The sequence below is a fragment of the Oncorhynchus gorbuscha genome, linkage group LG03, assembly GCF_021184085.1.
Source record: "Oncorhynchus gorbuscha isolate QuinsamMale2020 ecotype Even-year linkage group LG03, OgorEven_v1.0, whole genome shotgun sequence".
Lineage (NCBI taxonomy): Eukaryota > Metazoa > Chordata > Actinopteri > Salmoniformes > Salmonidae > Oncorhynchus > Oncorhynchus gorbuscha.
In genome coordinates, this window is record NC_060175.1 from 69,936,896 (window position 1) to 69,951,900 (window position 15,005).

Sequence of the window (15,005 nt, forward strand, 5' to 3'; positions counted from 1 at the left end):
CCTGATCCAATATCAGCGATTACTAGAGATGACAATCCAAATGTGGCACAGGACAACTGGACAAATATAGCAATGACGAGAAGACAAATGTTCAAGTAATATTTGCTGCCCTCAGGTGTGATCTTTTTGTTATCTTTTTCAACGCTAGTGATACAGCACAATCATCTGGACAAATATATTCTTTCCACCAACATACCGTTCCCAAGTAACTTCACCACAGTGCATTTCCATGGTAGTTTAACTTTCATTAACAGTGTTACAGTGTACGAACATATTGTTACTTACAGGTGTTTGGGATGGAGTCGATCATGGGGAACTCCACTATGTGGCCCTTCCTGCTGGGCCTCACTTTCATCCCGGCCGTGTTGCAGTGTATCCTGCTGCCCTTCTGCCCCGAGAGCCCTCGCTTCCTCCTCATCAACTGCAACGAGGAGCTCAAGGCCAGGGAAGGTAAGCCTCTGACCATCTACTGCTACACCTTCACTCCCTCAAACATGGAACCCTCCCGGCTGAGGACCTATTCCCATGGAGAGCAGGAGAGCTCCTGGGTGTGTAGGCTTTTGTTCCAGCCCTGCTCTAACACACCATTCAACTAATCAAGGTCCTGACAAGCAGCTTATTAGTAGAATCTGAGGTGTTAAAGTAGGGCTGGAACAAACGCCTGCACATCCAATAGCTCTCCAGGAGGAGGGTCGGCCACCAGTCATGCATCTTGGTACCAGCTGAATGGAGTCCTGAGTGTGGTGTGGATTTGCATGCAGTGCTGGAGAAGCTGCGAGGCACTGAGGAGGTGGGTGCCGACATGCAGGAGATGAAGGAGGAGGCCAGGCAGATGATGAGGGAGAAGAAAGTGACCATCCTGGAGCTATTCCGCTCGCCACTCTACCGCCAGCCCATCTTCATCGCCATCATGCTCCAGCTCTCCCAGCAGCTGTCTGGCATCAACGCTGTGAGTGTAGGACACTCTGGGGGACACACACTGACTTGTGAATACATATGCATGCATGCACATACATGCTAACTCATGCACACACATGTGCACACACACTTCAAACTACATGATCCACTAAATTATGACAATTTTGTGCAGGTTTTCTACTACTCCACCAGGATCTTTGAGAAGGCGGGGGTTTCTCAGCCAGTCTATGCTACCATTGGGGCTGGAGTAGTCAATACAGCCTTCACTGTTGTGTCTGTAAGTCAGAAAAAAATACATTTAATTATATTTAATTTCACAAAATGTATTTCAAATACATGTACATACATTTCAATCTTAGTTAAAATGCATGTAATGGCTGACAATTCCAGAAATGCATAGCTAAGATATCTAGTCTACAGGGAGGCCAAAGCAGTTCCTAATTCAGCATATGACATAGTTTGGCCCTTCAGAGAATTCTTCAATTACTCTTTTTACACAAAATGTTTGCATTGATATAATTTTAACATTGTCATAAAGAGTGCATGTTCAACTTCATAAAAAAACATGTTTCCTGTCTCAAGAGGTTAAATACAAATGTAAAAGTAAGTGCCTCTCTTCAGCTTCATTAAATAATGAAAAAATCATTACATGATTTGAAATTTGAATGCATTTTAGTGCTTTCGGTATGCTTTTGATATGTCTCGAGTACAATAAAAATACACTCTGAGCAAATATACTGTAGCTGCGCCAGCCTATTAGATGATCTGGAGGTGTGGCTTCTTGGAGGCGTGGTCTTGGTTTGAGCTCGTTGGGCCACCCATGGGAGAACGTGTCATAATATTAATATGAAAAGACATTTGAAAATATATTTACTAAATGTATCACTAAATACATGTCGAAACATTATTTAATGTATTTCAGAATGTATTTTAGAATACATTAAATACATTTTCCAATGCATGAGTGTACAAAACATTAAGGACACCTTCCTAATATTGAGTTGTGGAATACAGGTGAAAGCTATGGTCCCTTATTGATGTCACTTGTTAAATCTACTTCAATCAGTGTAGATGAAGGGGAAGAAACAGTTTAAAGAAGGATTTTTAAGCCTTGAGACAATTGAGACATGGATTGTGTAGGTGTCCAATTCAGAGGGTGAATGAACAAGACTAAATATTTAAGGGCTTTTGAACGGGGTATGGTAGTAGGTGCCAGGCGATGCTGCTGGATTTTTCAAGCTCAACCGTTTCCTGTGTGTATCAAGAATGATCCACCACCCAAAGGACATCCAGCCAACTTTACACAACTGTGGGAAGCATAGGAGTCAACATGGGCCAGTATACTTGTGTAATCCTTTTGACACCTTGTAGAGTCCATGGCCCGACGAATTGAGGCTGTTCTGAGGGAAAAAGGGGGTGCAACTGGACTCAATATTACGAAGGTGTTCTTAATGTTTTGTTCACTCAGTGTATATTGTGATATACATTTTACATACTTTTACATATCCATTTTAAATACATTATCCCCCAAAAATGTATAGAAAATATATTTTAAATGTTTGTTTTTTCTAGTATGGGTGGAAAATAAAACAGCTTGAAAAATGTGTCTTTGAAATGTAGCCACTCCCCAACTCCCACTAACACCACCTTTCTTCTCCTCTTCCTCGCTCTCTTTATATAGCTATTCATTGTGGAGCGTGCTGGGCGAAGATCCCTTCACCTCACTGGGTTACTGGGGATGGCCTTCTCAGCGGTCCTGATGACAGTTGCCATGGCACTGCTGGTATGTATAATGGTGCACTAAAGGAACATAAAAAATGGATAAGCTCATATTATATTTTATGTACACGGCTACTTCAACCAGACTCGTCTACTGATGTGTCTTGCCTCAGGACCAGCTGCCATGGATGTCGTATGTTAGCATCGTGGCCATCTTCAGCTTCGTGGCCTTCTTTGAGATCGGCCCAGGCCCCATCCCATGGTTCATTGTGGCTGAGCTCTTCAGCCAAGGTCCTCGGCCCTCTGCCTTTGCCGTGGCTGGATTCTCCAACTGGTCAGCTAACTTTATAGTGGGCATGACCTTCCAATACGTTGAGGTAAGGAGACAGAAACCATTACTATTGCATTAATGGCTCATTTTCATATTATATTAATATACATTGGTAGTATATATTATTATATATATTATATAGTTCTATAATAGCACTTATGACATCCACTTTCAATTTGGAAATTGTGAAAATAATGTAACTTTTCTGTATTCTCTGTAGCAACTGTGTGGCCCCTACGTCTTCATCATCTTCACCGTGCTGTTGCTGGGCTTCTTCGTCTTCACCTACTTCATGGTGCCCGAAACCAAGGGACGATCGTTTGACGAGATCGCCGCTGGCTTCCGCCATGATGCCGGAGAGGCAGGGGAGAAGTATGCGCCTGACGAGATGAACAGCCTGGGGGGAGCCGACTCCCAGCTCTAAGCCCTCCGACAACACCGATACATACATACATACAGTTGAAGTCGGAAGTTTACATACCCTTAGGTTGGAGTCATTAAAACTAGTTTTTCAACCACTCCACAAATGTCTTGTTAATTATAGTTTTGGCAAGTTGGTTAGGACATCTACTTTGTGCATGACACAAGTAATTTTTACAACAATTGTTTACAGACAGATTATTTCACTTATAATTCCCTGTATCACAATTCCAGTGGGTCAGACGTTTACTAAGTTGACTGTGCCTTTAAACAGCTTGAAAAATTCCAGAAAATTATGTCATGGTTTTAGAAGCTTCTGATAGGCTAATTGACATCATTTGAGTCAATTGGAGCTGTACCTGTGGACGTATTTCAAGGCCTACCTTCAAATTCAGTGCTTCTTTGCCTGACATCATGGGAAAATCTAAAGAAATCAGCCAAGACCTCAGGAATAAAGTCTGGTTCATCCTTGGGAGCAATTTCCAAACGCCTGAAGGTACCACATTCATCTGTACAAACAATAGTACGCAGCCGTCATACCGCTCAGGAAGGAGACGCATTTTGTCTCCTAGAGATGTACGTATTTGGGTGCGAAAAGTGCAAATCAATCCCAGAATAACAGCAAGGGACCTTGTGAAGATGCTGGAGGAAACAGGTACAAAAGTATCTAGTAAAACGAGTCCTATATCGACATAACCTGAAAGGCCGCTCAGCAAGGAAGAAGCCACTGCTCCAAAACCGGCATAAATAAGCCAGACTACGATTCACAACTGCAGATAGGGACAAAGATCATACTTTTTGGAGAAATGTCCTCTGGTCTGTTGCAACAAAAATAGAACTGTTTGGCGATAATGACCATTGTTATGTTTGGAGGAAAAAGAGGGAGGCTTGCAAGCTGATTAACACCATCCCAACTGTGAAGCACTGGGGTGGCAGCATCATGTTGTGGGGGTGCTTTGCTGCAGGAGGGACTGGTGCACTTCACAAAATAGATGGCATCATGAGGGAGAAAAGTTATGTGGAAATATTGAAGCAACATCTAAAGGCATCAGTCAGGAAGTTAAAGCTTGGTCGCAAATGGGTCTTCCAAATGGACAATGACCCCAAGCATATTTCCAAAGTTGTGGCAAAATGACTTAAGGACAACAAAGTCAAGGTATTGGATTGGTCATCACAAAGCCCTGACCTCAATCCTATAGAAAATTTGTGAGCAGAACTGAAAAAGTGTGTGCGAGCAGGGAGGCCTATAAACCTGGCTCAGTTACACCAGCTCTGTCAGGAAGAATGGGCCCAAATTCACCCAACTTATTGTGGGAAGCTTGTGGAAGGCTACCTGAAACGTTTCACCCAAGTTAAACCATTTAAAGGCAATGCTACCAAATACTAATTGAGTGTATGTAAACTTCTGACCCATTGGGAATGTGATGAAAGAAATAAAAGCTGAAAAAAATCATTCTCTCTACTATTATTCTGACATTTCACATTCTTAAAATAAAGTGGTGATCCTAACTGACCTAAGACAGGGAATTCTTACTAGGATTAGATGTCAGGAATTGTGAAAAACTAAGTTTAAAAGTATTTGGCTAAGGTGTATGTAAACTTCTGACTTCAACTGTACATAGATAGATAGATTTTATTTGACCATGTAAAACAATATACAACCACAAATGTGGATAATGCATTTAAAATCATCAAGCATGACACAAGACATGTTTTTTACGATCTATTTCCATTATAGTCCTCTTAAATAAATGGTTCAAAAATGTACAAACATAAACATACTAGGCATACTTGGCTTATACATATAACACATGACATAACAGGCATAGTTGGCTTACACATATAGCTAACGCATAACAAATCAAAGGATAGGAGACATTGTCATAGCCATAGAGCAGGACTTCCTCAACAGATCAGCGATCTCAGGCTCCTAAAATGAGATGATGGTTTGATGATGGTGACGCAGTTGATGCCAGATGATGGTGATGAAGTTGGCTTGCCGGCTCTGATATATTATACAAGGGGGTGTTCACAGGGTATCCTTTTCAAATTAATTATTGGGTATTAAAGCGTCTTGTTACTACAGTATTATCTGTCATATACACCGAAGACTAAGCTTCACAGTTACTAAGTACGCTATCTAGAACCTAAAAGTGTTCTTCAGCTGTCCCCAAAGGAGAACCCTTTGAAGATAAATATTTTTGGTTCCAGGTATAACCCTTTTTGGTTCCATGTAAAACCATTTCCACAGAGGGTTCTGTACTCCCAAAAGGGTTCTACCTGGAACCAAAAAGGGTTATACCTGGAACCAAAAACATTTATCTTATGGGGAAAGCCGAAGAATCCTTTCGGAATCCTTTTTTTCGAAGAGTGTAGGACAATGATGTCAGCAAATTTGAATATATACTTTTATATTAGCAAATTTCGCATACAACTCCACTTGAACCTATGGATTTTAGAGGGCGACTCTACAGAAGGGGATTCATAGTCTGTCAATCAGTTAAGTCAAGACATTTTGGAATTTACAGATTTTTATCCTTGTCTTGTTTGAACAATACAATGTAATGTGTGTGTGTGTGTGTGTGTGTGTGTGTGTGTGTGTGTGTGTGTGTGTGTGTGTGTGTGTGTGTGTGTGTGTGTGTGTGTGTGTGTGTGTGTGTGTGTGTGTGTGTGTGTGTGTGTGTGTGTGTGTGTGTGTGTGTGTGTGCGTGTGTGCGTTTGTACACACCACAAGTCACTGCTTTATGCAAAGTGACTTTTTCTTTAGTATTGGACACATGCTGTAAATAATATACAAAATAGATCATTGTAGTTGTATAACCAGAATAACAGCAAAATACCATGTAAGCTCTAACTTGTCAGTTGCAGAGTTCTGTATCATTTTACAAAACAAAATTATTTATTAGTGAGCTGTACAATTCTATTGTGTAGCCTACCAAAAAGAAAACGCTAATCTGTGTGTAGTGCCTAGGGTGATGGGGAAGTAGGCAGCAGAAGGAGATCTTTTGTGTTTTCTTTATCTTTTATGTTAAAACAAAGTGCCACGACTGCTCTACTGACAGCTCTTCCCCTTTTTTTATGAGGTATTGTATGGTAGCTGGATATTTTGCTCAATAAAAACAAGCTGCACGCAGAGAACCACTTTCGTGGGTGTGTCTTTACTGTTCTTTGTTCAACATATTCAAACAGAGAGTTGAAAGTTACCCAAATTATTCGAATATAGTTTCTTATGAAATGATCATTTTGTAGTATCATTTTGGCATATATACAAAAGTATTTATACACCACACCCGTTGCTGACAGGTGTATAAAATTGAGCACACAGCCATGAAATATCCATGGACAAATATTTGCAGGGGTATGCCCTAAATGAAGAGCTCAGTGACATTCAGCGTGGCATCTTCATAAGATGCCACCTTTCCAACAAGTCAGTTCATCAAATTTCTGCCCTGCTAGAGCTGCCCCCGTCAACTGTATGTGCTGTTACAGTGAAGTGGAAACATCTAGGAGCAACAATGGCTCAGCCGCGAAGTGGTAGGCCACACAAGCTCACAGCACGGAACCTCCAAGCGCTGAAGCACATAGTGCGTAAAAATTGTCCTCGACTCACTACAGAGTTCCAAACTGCCTCTGGAAGCAATGTCAGCACAATAACTTTTCGTCTGGAGCTTCATGAAATGGGTTTCCATGGCCAAGCAGCTGCACACAAGCCTAAGATCATCATGGGCAATACCAAGCGATGGCTGGAGTGGTGTAAAGCTCACCGCCATTGGACTCTGGAGCAGTGGAAACGTGTTCTCTGGAGTGATGAATCATGCTTCGCCATCTGGCAGTCCGATGGACTAAACTGGGTTTGGCGGATGCCAAGAGAACGCTACCTGTCCAAATGCGTAGTGCTAACTGTAAAGTTTGGTGGTGGAGGAGGAATAATGGTCTGAGGCTGTTTTTCATGGTTTTGGTAGGCACCTTAGTTCCAGGGAAGGGAAATCTTAACGCTACAGCATACAATGACATTCTAGACGATTCTGTGCTTCCAACTTTTTTGAGAAAAAATAAAGTTTGGGGAAGGCTCTTTCCTGTTTCAGCATGACAATTCCCCCGTGCACAAAGGTCCATACAGAAATGGTTTGTTGAGATTGGTGTGGAAGAACTTGACTTGCCTGCACAGAACCCTGACCTCAACCCCATCGAACACCTTTGGGATGAATTGGAACGCCAAATGTTTTTGTGGCTGAATGCTTTCGTGGCTGAATGGAAGCAATTTACTGCAGCAATGTTCCAGCATCTAGTGGAAAGCCTTCCCAGAAGAGTGGAGACTGTTATAACAGCAAAGGGGGGACCAACTCCATATTAATGCCCATTATTTTGAAATGAGGTGTTCGACAAGCAGTTGTCCACATACTTTTGGTCATGTAGTGTATCTTTACCACACCTTGCATTATAGCCCTTTTGCCGTCAGATAGCTCTATTATTTCTTATGCCGTTTGCTTCCTTCTCAACTTCTCTGCTTCGCCTTGCCTGCGCTAGTCTGGGTGCCCGTCTCTATTTAGGGGTTAACAGTCTCTGCTAAAAAGACTGGCACACAGACTATGCCTGCGCCTATATTTACAATGTTATTATTATTAGACATAAGTTGCCATATTATTCTTGTTACTAAGTATTGTTTGTTTGCTTCGTTTTTTTTATTTGGACACTTGAAAACGACATGGTGCATATCAAGAGATTTCATCCTGTAAAATTCAAATAAATTCTGGTGTCCACATGCTTCCCATCCGAAACAGTTTGTTCATATATTATGACAACATTTTGTGAGGTTGTTTATTGGGTCTTTTGAAAGGGTTTTATTTGCTGTATGGGCACACAAACATTTTTCCTGAGGCAAGCCCAAGTCTACGCCCCTTCGTCGGTGATTGGTCAACAGTAAAGATTCTTCAATTAAGTGTTTCTTCGTTTGCTACTGTGGCCACGAGGTTGGGGTAAAATGGAGGACAGGAAAAAAAGGTCAATATGGAGTGGTGGATCACACAGAACTTTTGGAAGAGCTGCAGGAGGAAATTGAACATGACGAGAGTGTGGCTGAATTAACTGTGGTGACAGATGCAGTGAAGACCGCTGAGTTTGAGCCTCATCCTGATGATGACAAAGATGATTCTGGCCCTGTGGGAGTGAGATTTTTGGAGAGAATGGATCCTTGCCTTCTGGCAGATCCATATCACAGGAGGCTGCAGAGGAGAGAACGGCTCGTAATAAGGGCCTGAACGGAGCACATGGAATGGCATCAAACATCTGGAAACCATTTGTTTGATGAACAGTGCATTCGGAATGTATTCCGGCTCCTTCACTTTTTCCACATTTGTTACATTACAGCCTTATTCGAAAATTGACAATGTTAAACATTTTCCTAATCAATCTACACACAATACCCCATAATGACAAAGTGAAAACAGGTTTTTAGAAATGTTTGCAAATTTATGAAAAAAAACAAAAACAGAAATAACTTATTTGCTTAAGTATTCAGACCCTTTGCTATGAGACTCGAAATTGAGCTCAGGTGCATCCTGTTTCCATTGATCCTCCTTGAGATGTTTCTACAACTTGATTGGAGTCCAGCTGTGGACAATTCAATGGTTTGGAAAGGCACACACCAGTCAGAGCAACAGCCAAGACACAAGGTCATAGGAATAGTCCGTAGAGCCCTGAGGCAGGATTGTGTCAAGGCACAGGTCTGGGGAAGGGTACCAAAAAATGGCTGCAGCATTGAAGGTCCCCAAGAACACCATGGCCTCCATCATTCTTAAATCGAAGACATTTGGCGCCACCAAGATTATTCATAGAGCTGTACACCCGGCCAAACTGAGCAATCAGGGAAGAACAGCCTTGGTCAGGGAGGTGACCAAGAACCCAATGGTCACTCTGACAGAGCTCCAGAGTTTCTTTGTGGAGATGGAAGACCACCATCTCTGCAGTACTCCGCCAATCAGACAGAAGCCACTCCTCAGCAAAAGGCACATGACGGCCCGCTTGGAGTTTGCCAAAAGGCACCTAAAGGACTCTCAGACCATGAGAAACAAGATTCCCTGATTATCTGATGAAACCAAGATTGAACTCTTTGGCCTGAATGCCAAGCGTCACGTCTGGAGGAACCATCCCCAAAGGAGAACCCATCCCTATGGTGAAGCATGGAGGTGGCAGCATCATGCTGTGGAGATGTTTTTAAGCAGAAGGGACTGGGAGACTAGTCAGATTCAAGGGAAAGATGAACGGAGCAAAGTTCAAAGAGATTCTTGATGAAAACCTGCTCCGGAGCACTAAGGACATCAGACTGGGAAAAAGGTCTGTGTGTTTGGCGCCAACAGATATGGCAGCTCTGCTTCTAGCTCCTAAGCAACTTTGCGGGCATTTTGGTTTATGAGCTCATAAAATGTTTGGTGTTATTACATACATAAAGAACTTTTGGATGTTAGAGCGGCAGTAACTCCCCAGCATTATGACCAGGAATACGACTTTTGTCCCCCAAGGCAATTTAACTTATTCCAGTGGCTGTTCCGAAACACACTGCCGGCGGAGAAGAGGTATTCGGAGTGGACTTCTAGTCCGACTTAGGAGGCGTGCACACCATCGACCGCTTCGATGGCAATGTTCGATGGTACTCGCTAATGTTCAGTCTTTGAAAAATAAAGTAGACAAGCTCAGGGCGAGGATCTCATTCCAGAGAAACATCAGGGATTTTAACATACTCTCTTTCACAAAAACATGGCTCTCTTGGGATATACTGTCCCTGTCCATAAACCATCTGGGTTCTCAGTACATCGCACAGATAGGAATAAAGAAGAAGAAAGGTGGAGATGTAGGTTTCATGATTAACTACTTCTGGCGTGATTGTGATAACATACAGAAACTCAAGTCCTTTGTTCACCTGACCTAGAAAACCTCACAATCAAATGCCGACCGTATTACCTCCCAAGAGAATTCTCTTCGGTTATAGTCACAGCCGTGTATATTCCCCCTCAAGCCGATACCATGATGTCCCTCAAAGAACTACACCGGACTTTATGAACTGGAAATTACATATCCTGAGGCCGCATTTATTGTAGCTGGGGATTTTAACAAAGAAACTTTGAGGAAAATGCTACCAAAGATCTACCAACACATTGACTGTAGTTCTCGTGTTGGTAAAACATTGGACCACTGCTACTCAACTTTTCGAAATACCTACAAGACCCCCCCCCCTGCCCTCCCTCACAACTCCATTTTGCTCCTCCCTTGCTAAGGTCCATTCAATGCTGGTCTGACCAAATCGGAAAACATGCTTCAAGATTGTTTTGATCACATGGACTGGGATTTGTTCCGGGTAGTGTTAGACTAGAGGAATTCTAAATTCCTATATGTTTTGTAGCCAAAACCAAATTCACACTCTATCTATTTCATAATAAGTTGTACATTTATCATTTGCATGAAATAGCAAGAGACCAGTCTTAAAAACAAGTTCAGCATTTATTCTTGATGAGTACTGACCCAAAATACAAAGAACATTACATTTTAAAGAGAAGATCAAAATGACATCATCAGTTCTCACACTTTCTCCGATCCACACAATAGCGCAGTGTCTTCAGGTCTGGAGATTGTCTTCTACTCCCCTCATAAAACAAACATTTCAATCTGTCTAAAAGATATACTCTTCTCCACGAATGGAACATCAAAGAACATTCTTATCTGTCTAAAGAGATATACCTGTCATGTATTGTCATATTATTTCTTGTTCCTGTTCTTTCTCTTCACTCTGTCTCCCTCTGCTGGTCGTATTAGGTTACCTTCTCTTCCTCTCCTTCCCCCAGCTGTTCCTCATCTTCTCTAACTACCTCGTTCACCCTTTTCCCACCTGTTCCCTTTTTCCCTCTGATTAAGTCTCTATTTCTCTCTCTGTTCCTGCTTCTGTCTTTGTCAGATTCTTGTTTGAGTTTCTCATGCCAGAACCAAACTATCGTCTCGTTTGCTTCACCCTTGTCCCGTCCTGTCGGAATCTGCCTGTTCATCTGATGCTATGTGTGATCAGGTACCTCTGTCCTTTACGACCCGCGCCTACCCAGAGAGACCAGCAGTCTGTCGCCGCTAACCCAGCTATTCTCCTCTGCTGCTAAGAAGGGGACTCTACCCAGCTATTCTCCTCTGCTGCTAAGAAGGGGACTCTAACCCAGCTATTCTCCTCTGCTGCTAAGAAGGGGACTCTTCTGTAAATATCAGAAGGACTTTATGATTCATTTGTCGCCCTCTATGCGGGTTGTCTATTTAGCCATTATATACATCTGAAGAGGATCTATGTCTTCCCTGTGTTTTGACATTAAAGGACTCTGTATTGGTTAAACCGCTTTTGGGTCCTCACTCACGTGCATAACAGAAGAATCTGACCAAGAATGGACCCAGCGACTTCGGATCCTCTCCACTCAGCCGTCGAGATCCAGGGAGCGATGCTAGACAGACACGAGCAGGAATTGTCTGCTGCTCGACATGCCGTTGAGACCCTGGTCGCCCAAGTCTCCGACCTCACAAAACAGATTCACCATCTCCGCCTCGATCCCCCGGCCACTTCCAGGGCTTCCGAATCTCCGGAACCCAGAATCAATAACCCGCCGTGTTACTCTGGGGAGCCCACTGAATGCCGATCGTTCCTCACCCAGTGTGATATTGTGTTTTCTCTCCAGCCCAACACTTACTCCAGGAGCACAGCTCGTATCGCCTACGTCATATCTCTCCTTACTGGACAGGCTCGTGAGTGGGGCACGGCAATCTGGGAGGCGAGGGCTGAGTGTACTAACCAGTATCAGGACTTTAAGGAGGAGATGATACGGGTTTTTGATCGTTCTGTTTTTGGGGAGGAAGCTTCCAGGGTCCTGTATTCCCTATGTCAAGGTAATCGATCCATAACAGATTACTCTATTGAGTTTCGCACTCTTGCCGCCTCCAGTGACTGGAACGAGCCGGCTTTGCTCGCTCGTTTTCTGGAGGGTCTCCGCGCAGAGGTAAAGGATGAGATTCTCTCCCGGGAGGTTCCTTCCAGCGTGGATTCCTTGATTGAACTCGCTATTCGCATAGAGCGACGGGTTGATCTTCGTCGCCGAGCTCGTGGAGAGGAGCTCGCGTTCTCCGTAGCCCCCCTCTCCGCATCACTACCATCTTCCTCCGCCGGCCCGGGTGCTGAGCCTATGCAGCTGGGGGGTATCCGCATCTCGACTAAGGAGAGGGAACGGAGATTCACCAACCGCCTCTGTCTCTATTGCGGTTCCGCTGGTCATTTTGTCACTTCATGTCCAGTAAAAGCCAGAGCTCATCAGTAAGCGGAGGGCTACTGGTGAGCGCTACTACTCTGGTCTCTCCTTCAAGATCATGCACTACCTTGTCGGTCCATCTACGCTGGACCGGTTCGTCAGCTTCCTGCAGTGCCTTGATAGACTCTGGGGCGGAGGGCTGTTTTATGGACGAGACCTGGGCTCGGGAACATGACATTCCTCTCAGACAGTTAAGGGAGCCCACGGCCTTGTTCGCTTTGGATGGTAGTTCTCTCCCCAGGATTCAGCGTGAAACGCTACCTTTAACCCTCACTGTTTCTGGTAATCATAGCGAAACCATTTCTTTTTTAATTTTTCGTTCACCTTTTACACCTGTTGTTTTGGGCCATCCCTGGCTAGTTTGTCATAATCCTTCTATTAATTGGTCTAGTAATTCTATCCTCTCCTGGAACGTCTCTTGTCATGTGAAATGTTTAATGTCTGCTACCCCTCCTGTTTCCTCTGTCTCTTCTTCACAGGAGGAGCCTGGTGATTTGACGGGGGTGCCGGAGGAATATCACGATCTGCGCATGGTGTTCAGTCGGTCCAGGGCCACCTCTCTTCCTCCGCACCGGTCGTATGATTGTAGTATTGATCTCCTTGCGGGAACCACTCCCCCCCGGGGTAGACTATACTCTCTGTCGGCTCCCGAACGTAAGGCTCTCGAAGATTATTTGTCTGTAGCTCTCGACGCCGGTACCGTAGTCCCCTCCTCCTCTCCCGCCGGAGCGGGGTTTTTTGTTTGTTAAGAAAAAGGACGGGTCCCTGCGCCCCTGCATAGATTATCGAGGGCTGAATGACATAACAGTTAAGAATCGTTATCCACTCCCTCTTATGTCTTCAGCCTTCGAGATCCTGCAGGGAGCCAGGTTTTTCACTAAGTTGCACCTTCGTAACGCTTACCATCTCGTGCGCATCAGGGAGGGGGACGAGTGGAAAACGGCGTTTAACACTCCGTTAGGGCACTTTGAATACCGAGTTCTTCCTTTCGGCCTCGCTAACGCTCCAGCTGTCTTTCAGGCATTAGTTAATGACGTCCTGAGAGACATGCTGAACATCTTTGTTTTCGTTTACCTTGACGATATCCTTATTTTGTTCACCGTCACTCCAGATTCATGTTCAGCACGTTCGACGTGTCCTCCATCGCCTTTTAGAGAATTGTCTTTATGTGAAGGCTGAGAAGTGCACTTTTCATGCCTCCTCCGTCACATTTCTTGGTTCTGTTATTTCCGCTGAAGGCATTAAGATGGATCCCGCTAAGGTTCAAGCTGTCATTGATTGGCCCGTTCCTAAGTCACGTGTCGAGCTGCAGCGCTTTCTCGGCTTCGCAAATTTCTATCGTCGTTTCATCCGTAATTTCGGTCAGGTGGCAGCTCCTCTCACAGCCCTTACTTCTGTCAAGACGTGCTTTAAGTGGTCCGTTTCCGCCCAGGGAGCTTTTGATCTTCTCAAGAATCGTTTTACATCCGCACCTATCCTTGTTACACCTGACGTCTCTAGACAGTTCGTTGTCGAGGTTGACGCGTCAGAGGTGGGCGTGGGAGCCATTCTTTCTCAGCGCTCCCTCTCTGACGACAAGGTCCACCCTTGCGCGTATTTGTCTCATCGCCTGTCGCCGTCGGAACGTAACTATGATGTGGGAATCCGCGAACTGCTCGCCATCCGCTTAGCCCTAGGCGAATGGCGACAGTGGTTGGAGGGGGCGACCGTTCCTTTTGTCGTTTGGACTGACCATAGGAACCTTGAGTACATCCGTTCTGCTAAACGACTTAATGCGCGTCAGGCTCGTTGGGCGCTGTTTTTCGCTCGTTTCGAGTTCGTAATTTCTTATCGTCCGGGCTCTAAGAACACCAAGCCTGATGCTTTATCTCGTCTCTTCAGTTCTTCAGTAGTCTCCACCGACCCCGAGGGGATTCTCTCTGAGGGGCGTGTTGTCGGGTTGACCGTCTGGGGAATTGAGAGGCAGGTAAAGCAAGCACTCACTCACACTCCGTCGCCGCGCGCTTGTCCTAGGAACCTTCTTTTCGTTCCCGTTCCTACTCGTCTGGCCGTTCTTCAGCGGGCTCACTCTGCCAAGTTAGCCGGCCACCCCGGCGTTTGGGGTACGCTTGCTTCCATTCGCCCGCGTTTTTGGTGTCCGACTCGGGATCGTGACACGCGTTGTTTCGTGGCTGCTTGTTCGGTCTGCGCGCAGACTAAGTCCGGTAACTCCCCTCCTGCCGGCCGTCTCAGACCGCTTCCCATTCCCTCTCGACCGTGGTCTCACATCGCCTTAGATTTTATCACCGGACTGC

At 44.6% G+C, this 15,005-nt stretch overlaps 1 protein-coding gene across 6 annotated transcripts in view; it reads left to right on the plus strand.

Annotated features, from left to right (window-relative positions):
- LOC124021619 (solute carrier family 2, facilitated glucose transporter member 1-like) overlaps positions 1–3,491 on the plus strand; it is a 37,823-nt gene extending 34,332 nt beyond the window's left edge. For all 6 annotated transcript variants that reach the window (XM_046336760.1, XM_046336767.1, XM_046336771.1 and 3 more), the window contains 6 exons: positions 288–450; positions 762–949; positions 1,091–1,195; positions 2,600–2,701; positions 2,811–3,014; positions 3,189–3,491. In XM_046336760.1, coding sequence (XP_046192716.1) covers positions 288–450; positions 762–949; positions 1,091–1,195; positions 2,600–2,701; positions 2,811–3,014; positions 3,189–3,392 — 966 coding nt within the window. In that variant the 3' untranslated portion in view covers positions 3,393–3,491. The remainder of the gene's footprint in view (positions 1–287; positions 451–761; positions 950–1,090; positions 1,196–2,599; positions 2,702–2,810; positions 3,015–3,188) is intronic.
- Positions 3,492–15,005: the final 11,514 nt, after the last annotated feature.